The 18,137-nt window shown below is 40.9% G+C and overlaps 1 protein-coding gene across 1 annotated transcript; it reads left to right on the top strand.

Annotated features, from left to right (window-relative positions):
• The first annotated feature begins 856 nt into the window (after nucleotides 1–856).
• On the top strand, nucleotides 857–17,892 carry LOC106821323 (fatty-acid amide hydrolase 2-like). Its single transcript, XM_014826076.1, has 9 exons — nucleotides 857–897; nucleotides 3,008–3,227; nucleotides 4,260–4,469; nucleotides 4,729–4,848; nucleotides 13,211–13,368; nucleotides 13,603–13,701; nucleotides 15,137–15,262; nucleotides 15,632–15,827; nucleotides 16,109–17,892. The coding sequence occupies exons 2-9, from the start codon at nucleotides 3,026–3,028 to the stop codon at nucleotides 16,381–16,383; spliced, it is 1,386 nt and encodes a 461-aa protein (XP_014681562.1). The 5' UTR covers nucleotides 857–897; nucleotides 3,008–3,025; the 3' UTR covers nucleotides 16,384–17,892.
• Nucleotides 17,893–18,137: the final 245 nt, after the last annotated feature.

Below are 18,137 nucleotides of genomic sequence, written 5' to 3' on the forward strand. Positions count from 1 at the left end.
AATATATAATTGCAATTACTATATTCTTTATTAACTTATGCAATAATAAAGATTATAATTATATAAATTGTCTAAGTTTAATGTGAAGTGAGAATAGAGCAGTTCTCACAAATTATGCGAGCTGTTTAGTCCGCGGTATGTATATATTGAAAAGTAATGCCATTTGACTCTAGCATATTCCTTCGCGTCAAACGACAGGCGTGTAGCAGCACGAAGGGATCCGCTAATAAGTTCTAGATCTACACACTGGGTGATAGATCAACGTACAATCTATCCATGCCAAGTGGTACACAACTATATAATGTCAAAAATTGTCACTACTCAACTTGTGCGTAAGATCGGACTAATACTAACAGCCTGTCTCATACGCTATATAAAGAAAGACTTGTATTCTAATGACTACACCAAGCAGGCTGATAGTTTAATTGGTTTACTCATTGTCTTTATGTAAAAAGTTACAGAAAGACAATATAAGTTATAAATAAACTGGTACTTTAGTGACAACATGCCAGGTGCAACTCCGATCATTGGACACATGTTCAGTTATTATAAGTAACCTTAATATTTATAAACTAAATAAAATTAATGCTAGAATCACTGTACCATTGTCCCTTGTTCGAATGCATTTAGTGCTTGTCCGGACATAACATACCTATTTCCTTGACTACCAAAACGCATGACTCGAAAAGAAAGTCGGTCACAGAAAGATGCATAATTATCACTATCAACGATACGAAGTATTCGGCTACATCTCAAGGTTCTCTGCGGCATTGCTCCGTACATCTTATTATCATGCTATCAAAAACACCGAAGCAGACAATACTGAGAACGCCTGTAAACAGAGGCTTCCTTCTGTTACCGGCCATATGAGCTCGGCACGAAAATCAGGAAGCTGAGGTGGTCTGTGTTTTCTCACTCCAATCTGTAATATCGAATGAAGCTCAGAATAATATCTAAAAACATTGAATGTATCCATTCCCACTCCGACACAGGATGTCTATTCAGCAAATTGAAAAAACCCGGTGAAGAATCCTTGCAACATGGTTGCTACTGCTGTGGCCATTAATGCATAAAACATAGCACTAGCTCAGACAATCATCAGCGGTGGTCTATAGCACTAGCCTCTAATCAAGAAATTCAAATACTAATTTTTTATTTGCAAAATTGACCCAAATTTATCCCAATTGAAGACTATTTTTCACTCTCTGATTCAGCCACCATTAAGAAGCTAACATTGAAAATAGCACCACCCACACGAAAAATGATTGATTCACTTAAGTAACTATACTTCATATCTAATAGTAATACCTGGGTTAGATGACAGTTCTTTATATAACGCAACATGTTTTGCAGAATAAATCTGATTTTCATACAGTAACATCCAGTAATTATAGTAATCTATATTGTTTGCCGAGTTTATTAGAGATTAATTCGTTAATATCTATTTAGATTAGGAGTGGCGACACTAAAATCCTCAGCCACTTGTTTTTCTCACTTTTTAAAATTATTATTAACGTGCTACAGTGTAACATACTAGTTGGCGAAAGATTCCTTCACTGATTTCGTTATCAACCTTATAGTGTATTAGTAGTCCCCGTTGCTGACGGCGAAGACTTAAGCACGCTCTGTTAAACTAAACATCATTTAGCCAAAGTTAGCCATTCTTATGTAGTGCATATGGGCTTTACCAAATACCCCTCCAGCAGGCTTTGACTTGATACACATTCAACATTGTCCATAGTGGCCTAAATACAGAAGAGTTTGATAAATCTCAAAATCCAAGTAATTTGAATCCATCTACAACTAAATCTGTCGTGTTACTCGCTATACCATGTTAAGGAATTGTGTTTTTTTAGCTCATCTACATACACGAGATCAGCATTGTAATATCTCACGATGACGTTCCGTTAGCCACCAGCCTCCGTCGTCGTCCTCCAGCGTCCCAACAGTTGGCCGCAAATCTTAACGCCACTCGACGTACGTTCCACGAGTATTCCACAACTTGGGGGACTCGTCAAAAACGATTGGGGCTGTCGAAGCTGAGGTCAAAAGTCAAATAGCAGTGAATAGGTTAAAAAGAAGGGGGAACATTCCTCCATTATACGCCTAACGTCAAGTTGAGGAGAGAAATGACAGAATTGCGGCACAAATCTAAACGCTCGGACCTATATGCATCGTCGATAAGTTAGTGTCATCTATGCGTGCATGTAGGCACAAATACCAATCACTGGCGTGATAATTGGAAGCGTCACCATGTCAAAGCTCAAGGATAGTAAGGCAATTAATGACATTTTTCTCTGATGCCATGGTCGATCGAGCGATTGAACAACATTTTTGTGAGATGCAAGCGTGACAATCTACATTTTATGACATTATTGAAAGACCATGAAATCTCTTATCTAGCTGAATGCGAAGAGTAAGTGTCAGATTAATCTTTTGACCCTCAAAAGAGTTAAAATGGATTTTGACTGTCTGTACGAAAGATAATTTAGACTGCCAGGTTTGCTAGTACAGAATCTATAATGCCTGAATTAATGAGCTACATGTCACAGGAACCATTACAAGAGCTAAAATTTGTTTAAGAAGATTTAGCTCCCTAAATCATAATTTAATATCGAATTCTGTACTGTCAGTATGTTACAATGTAACAGTATCGCCACTGCAGTGGCTACGTGCCAGTGATGTGTGGTGAACTGTGAGTTTTCTTGCTTTAATTGGTTACAGGTGGCAGCTCTCTATTGTGCAGCCTGTAGGCTTGCTTAGGTAAATGGATACCATCGGAATCCCTGTGCATTCCACTGTTTCGGCGTGTATGTGAACACATTTGGGACTAACAGGGTTTACTAGAATCCCACCACTCCACCACAGAGTCACCGCAGTAGACGTTAGATGAGCGCTGTCGCTCTGCGGCACTTGTTTAATGAAAGCTGCCAGATTTTAAAGAGAAGTTTCAAGTGAATGATTTCCCCATTGCTGCTGTTTTGAGAATGCTTTTCGGTGATCGTAGGTGCGATGTGTTGACGTCATGCGAGCGTTCGTCGACCGCAACAGGGAGGTGAACCCCATCCTCAATGCCGTCATAGCCGAGAGGTTCGACGCGGCGATACAGGAAGCCGAGATGGTCGATGCCATCTTGGATGCAGGAGAGACGGACCAGCGGTACACGCAAGAGAAAGCACCGTTTCTTGGCGTGCCGTTCACTGCCAAGGAAGCATTCGCCATGATAGGTGATGAACAGTGAAAATTCCCATACTGTGAACTATTTAAGTTAACGTACTTGGGAGTTTCAATGTCATAGTTTGGGGGCAATAATGTGCTGAATGACACATCTTGAATGATTAAGCAATTGTTTAAGTAGTTATGTGAATAAGTATAACATGTATAATGATATGTCACAACTGTGTTATGTGGAGTGTTGTATGCATTGGGATATGGGGTCACATTGTTTCTGAATGAACAGTTGTCGGTTTATTGTCAGCCCATTTACTCATAAGACGCCTATCAATGATATGTACGTGCTAAAAGGTGTCATTACTGTGTACTATATGTATCCATAATGTGAATGAGAATATTTCAACAGTTTCCAAAGGGATTCCCAACTATTTTTGTCAAATGTTATCTGGGCCTGGGAGGTGGTGGGGGGCCTCTAAGTCTAAAGCTCGGCGCACACGTGAGTTATTTTACTCAAGTAAAATGACGCATGAGTCATTTTACTCACGTGTGCGGCGGATTTTCGTTGAGTAATTGGACTCATGCGTCATTTTACTTGAGTGAAATAACTCACATGTGTGCCGGGCTTAAAGCAGTTAAGTGAGTGTACGCGAGTGCAGTATTACGTGTGTGTTGGTGTACGAACTTAGAAACATGAGAAATTTAATGAAAAATTTTGGTTTGAACTCTATCTCTCATTATCATGTTTAAATTTTACGTAATATATTTAGAGCTCCGAAGCCACGGATAACCCTATATGTTACACAAGGTATTTTGAAAGAGTTGTGCACCATTGTTTGTTGAAGATTATACATCTTCAAGGGAAATCAAGTAAATTTTTGTCTAAAGCCTAGCGGTGCCTGCCCATGCCACTGAATGTGAATGTGGAATATTCTGTACAAACACACGGTGGTATCCCAGTACAATGTATCAGCATACCTGCCGTAAAACCCACTAGGCTCATATATTTAGATATGCTGTAAGGATGAAAAAGAGCTTGACCTGGCCACTTCAGTAGGAGTTCACTGTCTTGGTATGATACGTTTTAGGCATGCCGAATTCTGCGGGGCTGTGGGATCGCCGCGACCTTATCTCGAACACGGATGCCGACGCGGTGCAGCGGTTGAGGGAGGCGGGCGCCATTCCCATCGGCCTTACCAACTGCAGTGAGCTGTGCATGTGGTGGGAGTCGAGCAACGTCGTGTACGGACGCACAAACAATGCCTACGACCAGACCAGGATCGTGGGAGGCAGCTCAGGTGCACGAAAATCCAACGCTCGGATTTACGCCGATCGATCGATCAATCGATCGATGAAGTTATTTCTCTTTGGAGTAATGTTGCTTTGCAAAGAGATGTTGTTGTTTCGGGTTTCATTCTCGACTTTCTCTCTCCCTCCTCCTCACTCTCACTCTTGCGGAATGTGTGTTTTAATTACTCGTTGTTAACAGTCTAGTCTAGTGAGGTGGGGGGAGTTGGACTCTTGTTGATAGTGAGTTTGACAAGTGTTTCTGTTTAGGTGGTGAGGGATGTATTCTGTCGGCTGCTGGATCCGTGGTCGGTATTGGCTCGGATGTAGGCGGGAGCATCCGAATGCCAGCGTTCTTCAATGGAATCTTTGGGCACAAACCTACTAGCGGTATGTGGCTGTTGCACATTACTTGCACTGCAGGTGGCAGCACGTGACTATTGCAAGTAGTTAAAGGAAAAGTAGCCTCTAGGTTCTAGGGTTATTTTCAGCTAATTTAGGTTATAATTGCGCTACATAAAAAGTTTCATGGTTCAATCACCATTAGAAATATTTAAAAAAAATGTTTTAAAACTAACGACTACAGTTTGATTACAACGACGGTGGCGCCACTCAAAGCGCACGAAGGTTAGGATTAGGGTTAGGGTTCGGGTTAGGGTTAGGCAGTAGGCGTAGGCGACTCCCTAGACTCGTTAGTGGAGTAGGCGAGGTACGGTCCGGCATATAAGATAGTACCAGGGTACGTTCCGGCAGTACCCCGGGGGACATAGACCCTCTCAACCCTAGTTAGCTCTAGTACTATAGCCCGCGTTCGATTAACTGCCGCAGGCCTTTACTATAGTCAGAATGACTAATTGTCTTGACCACTGACCAAGGCAAGGTTCAATGGTGCTTACATTAAAAATCAAATGTGAGAGCTTTGTAGCAATGTCAAGTTCTGTGATCATTGAAACCTCGTAGTGTAGGCACTACTCACTATTATAGGCCACATCATGTGACATGTCGCCAAACTGTTACAGATTTGCACATCCCTTCACATCAATTGCTCATCACTGGCTCGCACGTTCCGCCTCCCCCAACAACCGCGCGAAAGCGTGAGTAGAGCGGTAACATTCCAGTTGGCCTACTCCCATTTCGCCTACACATATTTCGCCTACGTCACATTTCGCCTACTCCCATTTCGTCTACTCTCAGAATCGGCAATATTCCCATTTCGCCTACTCCCATTATGCTACTGTATTTTCTATTTTTGTCGAGTTGTGTTCTCATTATTTGTACCTATATTTTCTTCTGGTTCCTGTACGTAGTCTATGTATGCCAATCAAAACCATATTTTATTATTTATAAAATAAAATGATTATTTAGTGAACAAACCGATCGTAGACGAAATGGGAATGGGGTAGATTTTGAGCGTAGACGAATTGGGAGTAGGCGAAATTGGTGTAGGCCAACTGGGAATTTTGCTGTAGGCGAAATGAGAATTTTGCCGTAGGCGAAATGGGAGTAGGCCAACCAGGAATAAACCAGTACCTAGAGCATTGAAGAGGAGTGAAATTATATGGGAAAGAAGACGACTATTTTCACACACAATATTTTTTAACTGATGATCAAATTGAAACTTCACACCCTGAATAGTGATTACGAGGGACAATGTTTTATATATAATTGCAATTACTAGATTAGTTATTAACTTTATTGCAATATAAATTATAATTAGATAAATTGTCTAAGTTTATGTGAAGTGAGAATGAGCAGTTCTTCACAAGTTAGGCGATGTGTAGTCCCCGGTATGTATATTGAAAAGTATGGCCATTGGTAGCTCTAGCACTATTGCCCTTCGCTCTACGACAGGCGTGTGGCAGAGCGAAGGGAGCCGCTATAGTTCTAGAGCTACGACAGTGGGTGATAGATCACGTTACAATGATATGCCCAATGTGTACACAATGTATGTAACAATTTACTTCATGTGTGGGTATGGGATGGACGTAATCCTACAGCCTGTGCCTATACCTATTAAAGAAGTTGTATTCTTGACTACACCCAGACTGTGCTGATAGATTAATTGGTTTCTCATTGTCTTTATGTGTAAAAATAGCCAGAAAGCAATATAAGTTATAACTGGTATGTGGTGCAACATGCCAGGTTGCAACTGCCGAATGTGGGACACATGTTCAGTTATTATAATAACTTATATTTATAATAAATAAATAATGCTAAATCACGTGTACATTGTCCCCTTTTTTGATAGTCATTTAGTGCTGTCCGGAATAACAACTGATTTCCTTGACTCCAAGCAGCCATGACTGAAAGAAAGCCCACAGAAAGATCGGCCATAATTCTACTATGGCGAACGATACTGAAGTATGTCGCCTACATCTCAAGGTTTCTCTGCGAGCATTGCTCCGGTTACATCTTCAGTTTCATCTATCAAAACACGCCGAAGCAGCAACTGAACCCTGTCAACAATGAGCTTCTTCTGTTACCGGCCATTGAGCTGGCACGAAGAATCAGGAAGCGTGAGGTGGGTCTGTGTTTTTCTCATCCAAGTCTGTATATGAGAGGCTCAGAATAATTCTAAACATCTGACATGTAGCCATTCCCACTCCCACAGGGTTATACAGCAAATTGATAAGAAACCCGGTGAGGAATCCTTGCAACATGGTTGGCTATGCTGTAGCCATTATATGATAAATAATACACTAGCCAGCAAATCATCAGCGGTGGTCTTATACCACCACTCTAATCAGAATTTCATAATTTGGCAAAATTTGACCATTTATCCAATGGAAATATTCTCACGATTGCACCATTGAAGCTACATGTGAAAATAGCAGCACCACTAGCGAATAATGATTGGCCACTTAGACAGTCTGTCATATCTAATAGTCTCCTGGTTAGTGACAGTTCTTATATTAGACGCAAACATGTTTGCAGTAATAATCTGATTTTTCATACGACACTGATTAGTACACGAATTGTTTTGCTCGGACGTTGATTTGAGTTATGATTAGAGTGGCGAGCTAAAGCCAGCACTTTTGTTTTCTCACTTTTTTTAAATTTTATTTAACTGTGGGCTACAGTGTAGCATACTATGTTGCAAAGATTCCTCACTGAGTTTCTTTATACTTTGTTGTATAGTAGCCCCGTTGCTGAGCGAAGGACTACACCTCTGTAGAACTAAACTCATTTATGCCAAATTAGGCCCATTGCTTTATGAGGTGCATATGGGCCTTTACCATACCCCTCCAGCAGGCTTGGCTTGATACATTCAACATTGACATAGTGCTAAATACAGAAAGTTTAGTAAATCCAAAAGTCAATTAATTTGAATCATCTACTAAATCTTTCTGTTACTCGTATACCATGTTAAGGATTGTGGTTTTTTTTAGCTCATCTGACATAGTCAGATGCAGCTTGTAGAATCGCACGATCGTATCACGTCAACTTTCGTTAGCGTCCTTGCCGTGTTACTCCGAGCGTCCGTCAAACAGTTTGGGCAGCAATATTTAACCGACCTCGACCGTACGGTCACGATAATTCGACACATTGGGTGGGACGTACAAAACGAGTTGGGCTGTGAAGCTGGGTCAAGTAAAGGTCAAGAGGTGTAAAAGAAGGGGAACATTACTCCTTAACTAAGTATAGGAGGAAATCAGAATTGCAGCACAATCTAAACGGCTCGATCCTAGGCTCGTGATATATGGTGATATTAACATCATGGTAGGGCAAAGCATCACTGCCGAAACATTGGACGTCACAGTCCACAATCAAGGTCAATGTCACAGGCAATATTTAGGACACTCATTTCTAAGGAAATGTATGACAGGAGAGATTGAAAAACTTTTTTGGTTCAAGCGTGACATAGCATTATTATATGGCAATATTTGAAAGGACATGAAATACTTAACTTTCTGCTGACATGCAAGAGTAAGTGTCAGATAACATTTGACCCATCCAAGAGACGGTTAAACATGATTGTAACTGTCACTGTTTAGAAAAATTACTGCACGGCATTATGCTATAAGAAATCTATAACACATGCATGGATGTAATGACGGCCTAAACATGTCACAGGTGAAATTTCAAAAGCTACAAAAATCTTGGTTAAAAGAAGGTTTATGCCTCCTATAAATCGTATAATTTATATGGCTTTCTCGTACTGTCATACATGTTAACATGTAACTATGCAACTGGCCAGATTATGCTACTGACCACACTCGCATTTGTTGGGTCACTGTGGAGTTTTTGCTTTCAATTGTACACGGTTGCAGCTCCTCTATTGTGCAGCCTGTTAGCGACTTAGCTTAGGTAAATGGATACCCATCGTAATCCTAGTGCTTCCAACCACTGTATTCGGAGTGTATGTGAACAACAATTTGAGACTAACAGGTTTTACTAGAATCCAACAACTCCACCAACAGAGTCACCGCAGTAGACCTATAGATGACGCTGTCGCTCTCGGCACTTGTTTAATAAAGCTGACCAGATTTTAAGAGAAGATTTCAAGTGAAGTTTCCCATTTGCTGCTAGTTTTGAAAAGCTCTTTCGTGATAGTAGGCTGCGATGTTACGTCATGGCAGCTGTTCGTCGAAGCAACATGAAGGTGAACTCCATCCATAAATGCCGTAATAAGCGAGGTAACGTCGGCGATACAGCACCTAGATGGTCGATGCCATTTGGATGCAGAGACGGACACAGCGATACACGACGCAAGAGAAAGCACCGTTTCTCTTGGGTGGCGCCGTTCACTCAAGGAAGACATTCGCCATGAAATAGGTTGATGAAACATGAAATATTCCATAACTGTTAACTATTAAGTTAACTACTTGGGAGTATTCAAGCAATAGTTGGGGACAATAATGTGCCTGAATGAACAAACTGAATGATTAAAGACAATATGTATAAGTAGTTATGATGAATAAGTATAACACTGTATAAGACATGCGTCACAACTGTGTTTGTGGATGTTGTAATGCATGATATGGGGTCCCATTGGTTTTGAGAATAACAGTTGTCGGTTTATTGTCAGCCACATACTCATAAGACGGTCCTATCAAATGATAGTAGGGGTCTGCTAAAAGTGTCATTACTGTGTACGTAAATTATCCATAAATGTTACATGAAATATTTCAAAAGTTCAAATGATTCCCAACTATTTTTTGTCCAATGTTATCTGGGCCTGAGGTGAGTGGGGCCTCTAATCTAAAGATCGGCTCGCACACGGTATTTATTTTCTCAAGTAAATATGACCATGAGTCATTATATACATCGGTGCGGGCGCGATTATCGTTGCGTAAATTGACGCATAACGCGTATATTTACTCACCTGTGCGCGGATTTTCGTTGAGAATAATGGAACAAACATTGCGTCATTATTACCTTGAAGTGAAATAACTCAACATGTGTTGCCGCATAAAGCAGTTAAGATGAGTGTAACGGGTACATTAATTACTGTGTGTTAGTGGTAAACGAACTTAGAAACATGAAAAATTAATGAGAAAAAATTTTGGTTGAACTCTATCTTCATTATCATCGTTTAATATTTTACATAATATTATTTAAGAGTCTTCACGAAGCCACGGATATAACGCATATTATACACAAGGTATTGAAAAGAGTTGTGCACCATTGTTTGTTGAAGATTACTACATCATCAAAGGGAAAATCAATGTAAATTTTGTCTAAAGCCTACGGGCCATGCTCATGCATGAATGTGAATGTGGAATATTCTTACGAACCACGGTGTATCCGCAGTACAAATCGTAATCAGCATACCTTGCCGTAAAACCCACTGCGCTCATATAATTTAGGATATCTGTAAGGAGGAAAAAAGAGCTTGACCTGCGCCACTTCAGTAGGAGTTCTGTCTTTGGTATGATACGTTTTAGCATGCCGACATTCTGCGGGCTGTGGGATCGCCGCGACACTTTCCTCGAACACAGGATGCCGACGCGCTGCAGCGCGTTGAGGGAGGGGCGCCTTCCAATCGGCCTTACAGCATGCAGTGACTGTGACATGTGGTGGGGAAGTCCGAGCAACGTCGTGTAACGACGCACAAACAATCGCTACGACAGACCAGGATCGTGGGAGCGCCTCAGGTGACGCAAAATCCATACGCTCGGATTTTACGGCGCCGATCGAATCGGATCAATACGATCGCCATGTAATTATTTCTCTTGTGAGTAAGGTGTGCTTGCAAGAGTATGATTTGTTCGGGTTTATTCTCGAACTTTCTCTCTCCATCTCCTCTCACTCTCACTCTTGAACGGAATTGTGTTTAATTACTCGTTGTTAACAGTCATAGTCTAGTGAGGTGGGGAGTTGGACCTTGTATGATATCGAGGTTTTGAAACAATGATTTCATGCTTAGGTTGGTGAGGATGTATTCTGTCGGCTGCTGGATCGTTGTCGTATTGCTCGGATGTAGGCGGGAGCATCGATTGCCAGCGTTATCTTTCAATGGAATCTTTAGGCAAACCTACTAGCGGTTGTGGCTGTTGGCACATTACTTGCACTGAGGTGAGCAACGGTGGAACTATTCAAGTAGTTAAAGGAAAATGTAGCCTCTAGGTTTCTGGTTATTATTACAGAACTAAATTAGTTATAATATGGCGCTACTATAAAAATTATGGTTCAATCACCATTAGCGAATTATTAAAAAAAATGTTTAAATTAACGACTACAAGTTTGATTACAACGACGGTGGCGCCACTCAACAGACACAGATCTGAGAAGTTGCGCAAAAGCCACTTTCCAGCCAAGGCGTGCAAGATCGAGGTATTTCTTTATTTATTCATTTAAAGAGCATAAAGATTGTAATATCATTATAAAGCACTATAGTTTCAGTATTATGGATAAATTTGCCCTAAATGACATAACTCGTTATGGTCTAATATAGCATTTATGTATAAATAATTGCACTTTTGCTGATTACCCTCGCGTCATTTTACCTGCAAAATAAAAAATACAAATTACGCAACTTTATTCAGCGGTGGCTCAGCACGCGTCGGGTGTCATTGGGCGCCGTCAAAGTTGTTCGTGAGCTGTTGATGTGTAAATAATTAATTAAGTATCTGCTGACAAATACATGTGGATATAGACGATTTGTTATACAGTAAGTACAGTTGTATGCAGTAAAATCCTAGAGGCTACTGTCCCTTTAACCATGTAAGCGCTTTCTTAGTTGTCTGTCATAGTCCTTCTGATACCAGCCAGTAAATCAGCAAAAGTCTGCTTCCATATATCATTAATGTTGGAACAAAGGGGCTCGCATTTACTTTTTTACTCTCCATTAAGTTGGTCATTCTGTAAAATTGGCCAATGAGTAAAATGCAAAATTAATGTATTGCTTAAGATGTGGTATAGTGAGGCCTATTGCTTAAGGCATGGCATGTCAAACCTATTGTGCTACACTTTTCTGCACACTTATGGGCTCCTGTTATTAAGCCTTTATTGAAAAAAACATGATATTTACTATTACAGATGTTATAATGCTGTGCATGTGCGAGTGCGTGTGTGTGCATGCATGCATGCGTGTGTGCGTGTGTGTTATATCTGCAAAAATACCTCATTGTAGTTGGAGCATGTAACGTGCCATGATATAGAAACATATTGCTTACTTAAAATCAATATCACGGTAAAATGGCTTCCACGGAGGTGTAGCAAAAGGTGGTTTCAAAGACTATATAGAGGGAGTAAATCACATATCGTAAATTCCTTAAAAAGACAACCAGAATGTGAATAAAAAACTACCAATGGATTAGGGCCAAATCCCATACAAACGTCTGCAAAGGATGTCACAGCAATTTGTTTACGCTTTGCGTGCATCGTGATTGGAAATGTCTTTGGTTTTTTGGCTTGTCACGCCACTCACAGTTGATGCTAGTAATAATATTATTTACCCCTGATTTAACATATTATTATTTACACATACAAACAATTATTGCCTGATTCTTTGGCAACATGGAGTTTTTTTCGACCCAAAAAATCTGTGTAGTGAGTAGAAGCAAACTTAAGTTGCACAGAATAACTATACATAGTGAGCAATCTTTCAACTGTTAAGAGAGGAGCTAACCTTTGATATCTTGTTTGGAATATCTGAATAGGTAAAGAACCAATAGCATCTATGATTTATGACTGAAATGTGTTATCAAAGAAGGAAAATGTTCTTACATTGAATATGGAGGTTAAGAATAAGAACTAAATTGGCAGTTGTCATATATGATCATTTTATTTTAAGAAATTTGCTTGAGCAGTGAAAATCCGTGTTTTGTTGAGCTGAAAGTCTGTCCTTTTGACCTCTGATTTTCTCCGCTATCACATTGTAATCATGATGAATAGTGGGTAGAGGGCATTGAATTGATTAAACATTTTTATATGTCACATGTGTTTACTTGGTGAAGAAATTGTGTGCCATAATTCACTTTTATGTTTGTAACTAGGCTGTGTGTTGTTATGGTTAATAACTGTTTGCACGTCTATTTTGACCTATTCTCGTCACGCCACGATGTGATTTGGCTTCATCTTCACCTGTTATTCTCGACTGCCATTATTGTTTGCAATTAATTACGAGCTTTCAATTATTAAAGTTTTTTACTGTTCATTGATTGATTCTACGCAGAGTCAATCTAGACAACACTGTCATGATTGATTGCACTGGCAGCGACGGCATTAATTTTCACCTCGCTTAAGGAAACTTTGTTTGAACAGGATATTATGTTTATGGCGCGACCTATTTTCCTATTTTCTTCAGGGATTGTTTCGAATGGAGGGCAATTTCCCCAGGCTACAGACAAGATGGTTCATTTCCTCGTCACGGGGCCAATGTGTCGATATGCTGCTGACCTTGTACCCATGTTAAAGGTGATGGCAGGACCCAGTGGCCTTTCAAGGCTACAGCTTGATTCCAAGGTATGTCCGCGTGCTATGCAACAAGTGTACAATCACGCTTACATATGCCACCAGACATTTAGAATATCTATTGTTTCTGCGGTGGTACAAACTAGTGTGATACGCTGAGTATCAAATTACGATCGAACTCTGCAAATACGCATGTGGTTTTGCATGTTTCATAGTTGTAATGTTATGTGTGGTGTATTAGGCAGTAAAGCAGAGGTAAGTTGTTTACACTTGTTTACCCGGCAGGTAGATCTCAAATCACTTACCATTTACACGATGGAGGATGATGGTGGATGCCCTGTAGTCAGTCCTGTGCATCCCGAGATCAAGGCAGCACAGAAGAGGGTTAGTAAACGTGTTACTTTTCATTTCCTAATCGTTCTGAATGTTTACTAGTGAGAGACTGTGTATCATAGTCATAATACTGGCAGTCGTAGCAGTAGCTTGCTCAAAATTCAGTGCTAGCTCAGTCCTGTAGTACTTCTGAAATGTTTTTCCCCACATTAATATTTTGCGAATGATTTTATCAAATGAATTTTTACAAATTATAGTTACATCCACATAAATAATAGAGTGAAATGCAAGTGAGTGTTTTAGCTGTGAAAGAGGGACAGTAAAAATGAGTAGCATGCCCATACTACTTTAAAGGATATATATACTTAAAATTTGCATATAAATGTGCAGTTTCAAATAACAGTGGTAAGCTCATTTAATTCAAATTGATGCCACTGCGACACTTGTCCGGGAAAATTTAAAAGCGGCAAATATATAATGCCATTAATAATTTACGTCCTGCAGGTTATACTTGCTATAGTGCTGAGAATAAATGTAATCCAAAACTGTGTTATATATCTGTTATACGTGTATGGGCAAGTATAAATGGACCTTAAAATTATAAACAGTCCACCTTTGTCCAGATTTTAATTGTGATGGGCTGGTTTTACTGGGATGGCACCTTTAACGAAATTACATGCATTGATTGTATCAGTATTCCCATGAGACACTCAGAGGGGCTATTTCTTGGAAACGACTTTTTGGCATGTGCTAGAAAGTTTACGCTGAAATATTGTTTCGCAATTGTCTGTAAACACAGAAAGGAAATTGACATCGTTTTAGTAGACACTTGTCTACTCGTTTTTATTTTGTAACCCTGTCGAAGAAATCAAAAATCTAAAAAAAAACTTGGAAAATATCTGTGAAAGCTTATTAAATTTATGCATACATGCATTAGCAAATTTCCTGTCATTAATTATTTACACAGTCTGTGTGTGAGAATAAGCTCATTTCACATTCTCAGTTTGGATGGCGGCATAAGCCTGTTATAAGAAAACACTGAAACGATAACGCTATTTTTGCATAGCTGTGTAAAAGTGATTAAATTGCTGTATCGTTGTTACTGTTGTATATCACTACAGTGGCAATATCAGTTATAACATTGATAAAAAGGTCAACAAAAGCAATGCTGATTGCAATGTCTGATTATGATGGTGGCAATGAGATCAACAAAAACAAAAACAACAACAACAACAACAACAACATCAATAGCAACAACAAGAAAAACAAAACAGCAATAGCAGCAACAACAACAACAACAACAATAAAAACAACAAACAAGAGCAATATTGTTGCATAAATGAATAAATATTAATAATATAAGCTACAGTGGCACACACAGCAGCAACAGCAACAATAACAGTGACCCAAAACGTCAAAACCGAAAGCAATGAGAGAGAGTAGCAGAAGCATTGACAATGGCAACTTGGATGTTTGTGATTTTCAGGTAGCTGATTACTTTGAGAATGAGATCGGATGCACAGTGAAGAGAGTCAACCTGAAGCTGATGAAGTATTCACTGCAGATTTGGTCAGCCATGATGGCTTCTAGTGATAGCCCCTCGTTTGCACAGGTTTGTCTGATTATATGAAGAAGCATTATTGCTGGAGTCACAATGGCACTTTTTGTTTGCCTTATCTGTCTTTTCCTCGGCATGTTTCTTTCACTATTTCTGTCTCCTTCTATCACATCTCTCTCTCTCTCTCTCTCTCTCTCTCTCTCTCTCTAATTACTCTCTCTCTCTCTTTCTCTCTTTCTCTCTCTCTCACTCTAATCACTCTCCCCCCTCTTTCTCTCCCTCTCTCTCTCTCTCTCTCTCTCTCTCTCTCTCTCTCGCCCTCTCTTTCACTCTAATTACTCACTCTGTCTCTTTCTCTCTTTCTCTCTCGCTCCGCAAACTCACTCACACTATCGCTCACGCCCGGCGCTTGCTGCTTTTCAGGAGTTGTCAGGGTACATGTTGCCCGAGGAGCGCCGCCCTGTCAGCTGTACCCTCGAGCTGTTCAAGTGGCTCATGTGCTCCTCTAGTCACACGCTGCCAGCCATCGGACTCGGTCTCATGGAGAACCTGGCACTGGTCGATGAGAAGGCGATCGCAATGTGCGCCAGTCTAAAGAACGAGCTGAGCGACATGTTGGGTGAGGGTCGCCGAACTCTGACACGTGACAATCGTTACGTCTGCGATTAAATTAAACGATAAAAATATTATTAACATCGATAGAATAACGTCACGTAGTTAAGTGAAAATGTAAAAATTAAGTTTTTCTCTGAAATAAATTTTCAAGCAATTTCGAGAAACTCACGCTTGGTCCACATTTTCTAGCTTATTTTCTATTCCACTTTTTTATCGATGCGTAAAACGCGTTGTCCTCGTTTCCCCCGGCCAGCGATGATTTTCACGACGCGTGTCTGCCTGCAGGTAACAACGGCGTGCTGCTGTACCCGCCCCATCCGCTGCCGGCCGTCTACCATAACCAGCCGCTCTTCGTCATGTACAACTTCGCCTACACGGCCATATTCAACGTTCTCGGCGTCCCCGTCACGCAGTGCCCCCTGGGGGTTGGCGGCGAGGGCCTCCCCATCGGCGTGCAGGTCGTTGGCGCTCAGCACAATGACCACCTGACCCTCGCCGTTGCCGCGGAGATCGAGCGAGGCTTTGGGGGCTGGGTGCAGCCGGGCACGAGCGGCCACTAGAGGGCGCCGGTGGTCGAGCGTCGTCGGCAGCGACGTCGTCTCCGGTTGAACGATACGAGGGAAACAAATGGACAGACGTACGAGGGAACAGACGTGCAAGGCGAATACGTAATTGTCTAGTTTGTTGGATGCATGCGCTTGTCTTGTTGCTTTAAAACAGTATTAAGGGTGGCGGGGAGCAGCATGATGATTGCTCTGTACGTTCCTGCAGGCAGCAAATGTGCTAGTCGAAAATACCAGGTGCCATCGTAGATGTGTGAGGCTTAAAACCAGGAGGTCACAAGAGGTTATAATGTCCTTCTGATAAAACCATGTTCGGTCATAATGAAATATAGCAGGAGTGGATCTTGCGTAAGGGGGAAGTATTTCACTGTGTACCAATCAACTCTTTCGATTCTATATAATTTCATTTGTCTTTGGGTCGATGGCACTAGTAGGCGACTTTAATTTTGCTGCAGTTGTTGTTACAGAGCTGTCAGAAACTGCAGTGCTTTCAGCTATAGAATTCGGGATAATATTAGCTATTGTTGCTAATAATCACTGATGCTTCTGTTATAAGTTGCCATAATTTATTTCGTAATTATGTGTGTGTGTGTGACATATTTTTGTCGTTTATGTTTTTGTTAATTAATTTAAATATTTCAAGCACTTATTTTAAGTTATTTTAGATGCATCGACTGCTGCTCTAATGTGCCGGTCAATAACGTCTGCATGCGTTTGATGCATTTATTTCTTATATCATTATGCAGAGGCGTACTTTTACAAATGGACAAAAAATGAATGCCACTGTAAACATTTCACTGCATTACCCGGTGTATATATATATATTCCCCTGCTGTATTTAAGAGAAGGAGCTGTTGGGGAATAATGGTTTCATTCAGTATTCAGTGCATGCGCTGGTTAAGCATGCTTCCGAACATAAATGCAAAAAAACGTGAAATGCTTACTAATGGCAGCAGTGCAACCACTATGTGCTTTTGTCAGTTTTTAAATAACATGCGTTTTTCTAGCCGTAATTAATTGGCTGGCGGCAATTTATTCGGTGACTATTTTTTTTTCATCGGATTTTGACGAGTGATGAAATGTTTTCTTTCTCTGGAATCTGACGAGTGATGAGTAATTCACTGGTCGACTGGCGTGAAGTTATCAGAAGCGGTAACTGGTTCGCAGGATTCCCATCCCATTATTCTAGGCTATTGTCGGGCAGTTCTACTACCGGCAGTAAATTGCCGAAGTTGACGTGCCTGCGAGGCGTGCGGATTTCTTAGGTTTTTGCACGTGCGTGGAGATAAAATCCGTGGTGCTTATATTGGCCATGCAGGTCTTATGATTTTTCGCTGTGACATTTTTGCGACACTGCTTTGATTGTGGTGATATTATGTGTGCTAGAAACTACAACCGAAATTTACACTACATTTTCGGTCTGCATTTTTTCGTAATACACCATTCACACCAGGGCCCCGATCTCACTACGCTCGTACTACGCTCCAAGAGCGTGGTGGAAACGTGTAGAACGCAGTATGAACGTATATGGACGTACTGCGATCGCGATCGAGCGCGGTGCAGTCACCATGAGCGTGGAGAGCGTGGCCAAACTTTGAACATGTTCAAAACAATCGTGGTGCGAGCGTGGCGGAAAGACAGCGCAGTGTGGGCGTATTAGAGACGTGGAAGGCGTAGTACCCACGTAACTCGAGCGTAGTACGAACTTAATGATCGTATCGCAAGCATGACGGGTGCGTGAAAATTGTCGC

The sequence above is a fragment of the Priapulus caudatus genome, unplaced genomic scaffold, assembly GCF_000485595.1.
Source record: "Priapulus caudatus unplaced genomic scaffold, Priapulus_caudatus-5.0.1 Scaffold68, whole genome shotgun sequence".
NCBI classification, from domain to species: domain Eukaryota; kingdom Metazoa; phylum Priapulida; class Priapulimorpha; order Priapulimorphida; family Priapulidae; genus Priapulus; species Priapulus caudatus.

What these genes read in the sequence shown, in the direction of transcription:
- LOC106821323 (XM_014826076.1), top strand. Translation starts at nt 3,026, where the DNA reads ATGCGAGCGTTCGTCGACCGCAACAGGGAGGTGAACCCCATCCTCAAT. An exon ending in TCAAGGCAGCACAGAAGAGG is followed by an intron (nt 13,702 to 15,136) that starts GTTAGTAAACGT and finishes TGTGATTTTCAG; the next exon opens with GTAGCTGATTACTTTGAGAA. An exon ending in CGAGCTGAGCGACATGTTGG is followed by an intron (nt 15,828 to 16,108) that starts GTGAGGGTCGCC and finishes GTCTGCCTGCAG; the next exon opens with GTAACAACGGCGTGCTGCTG.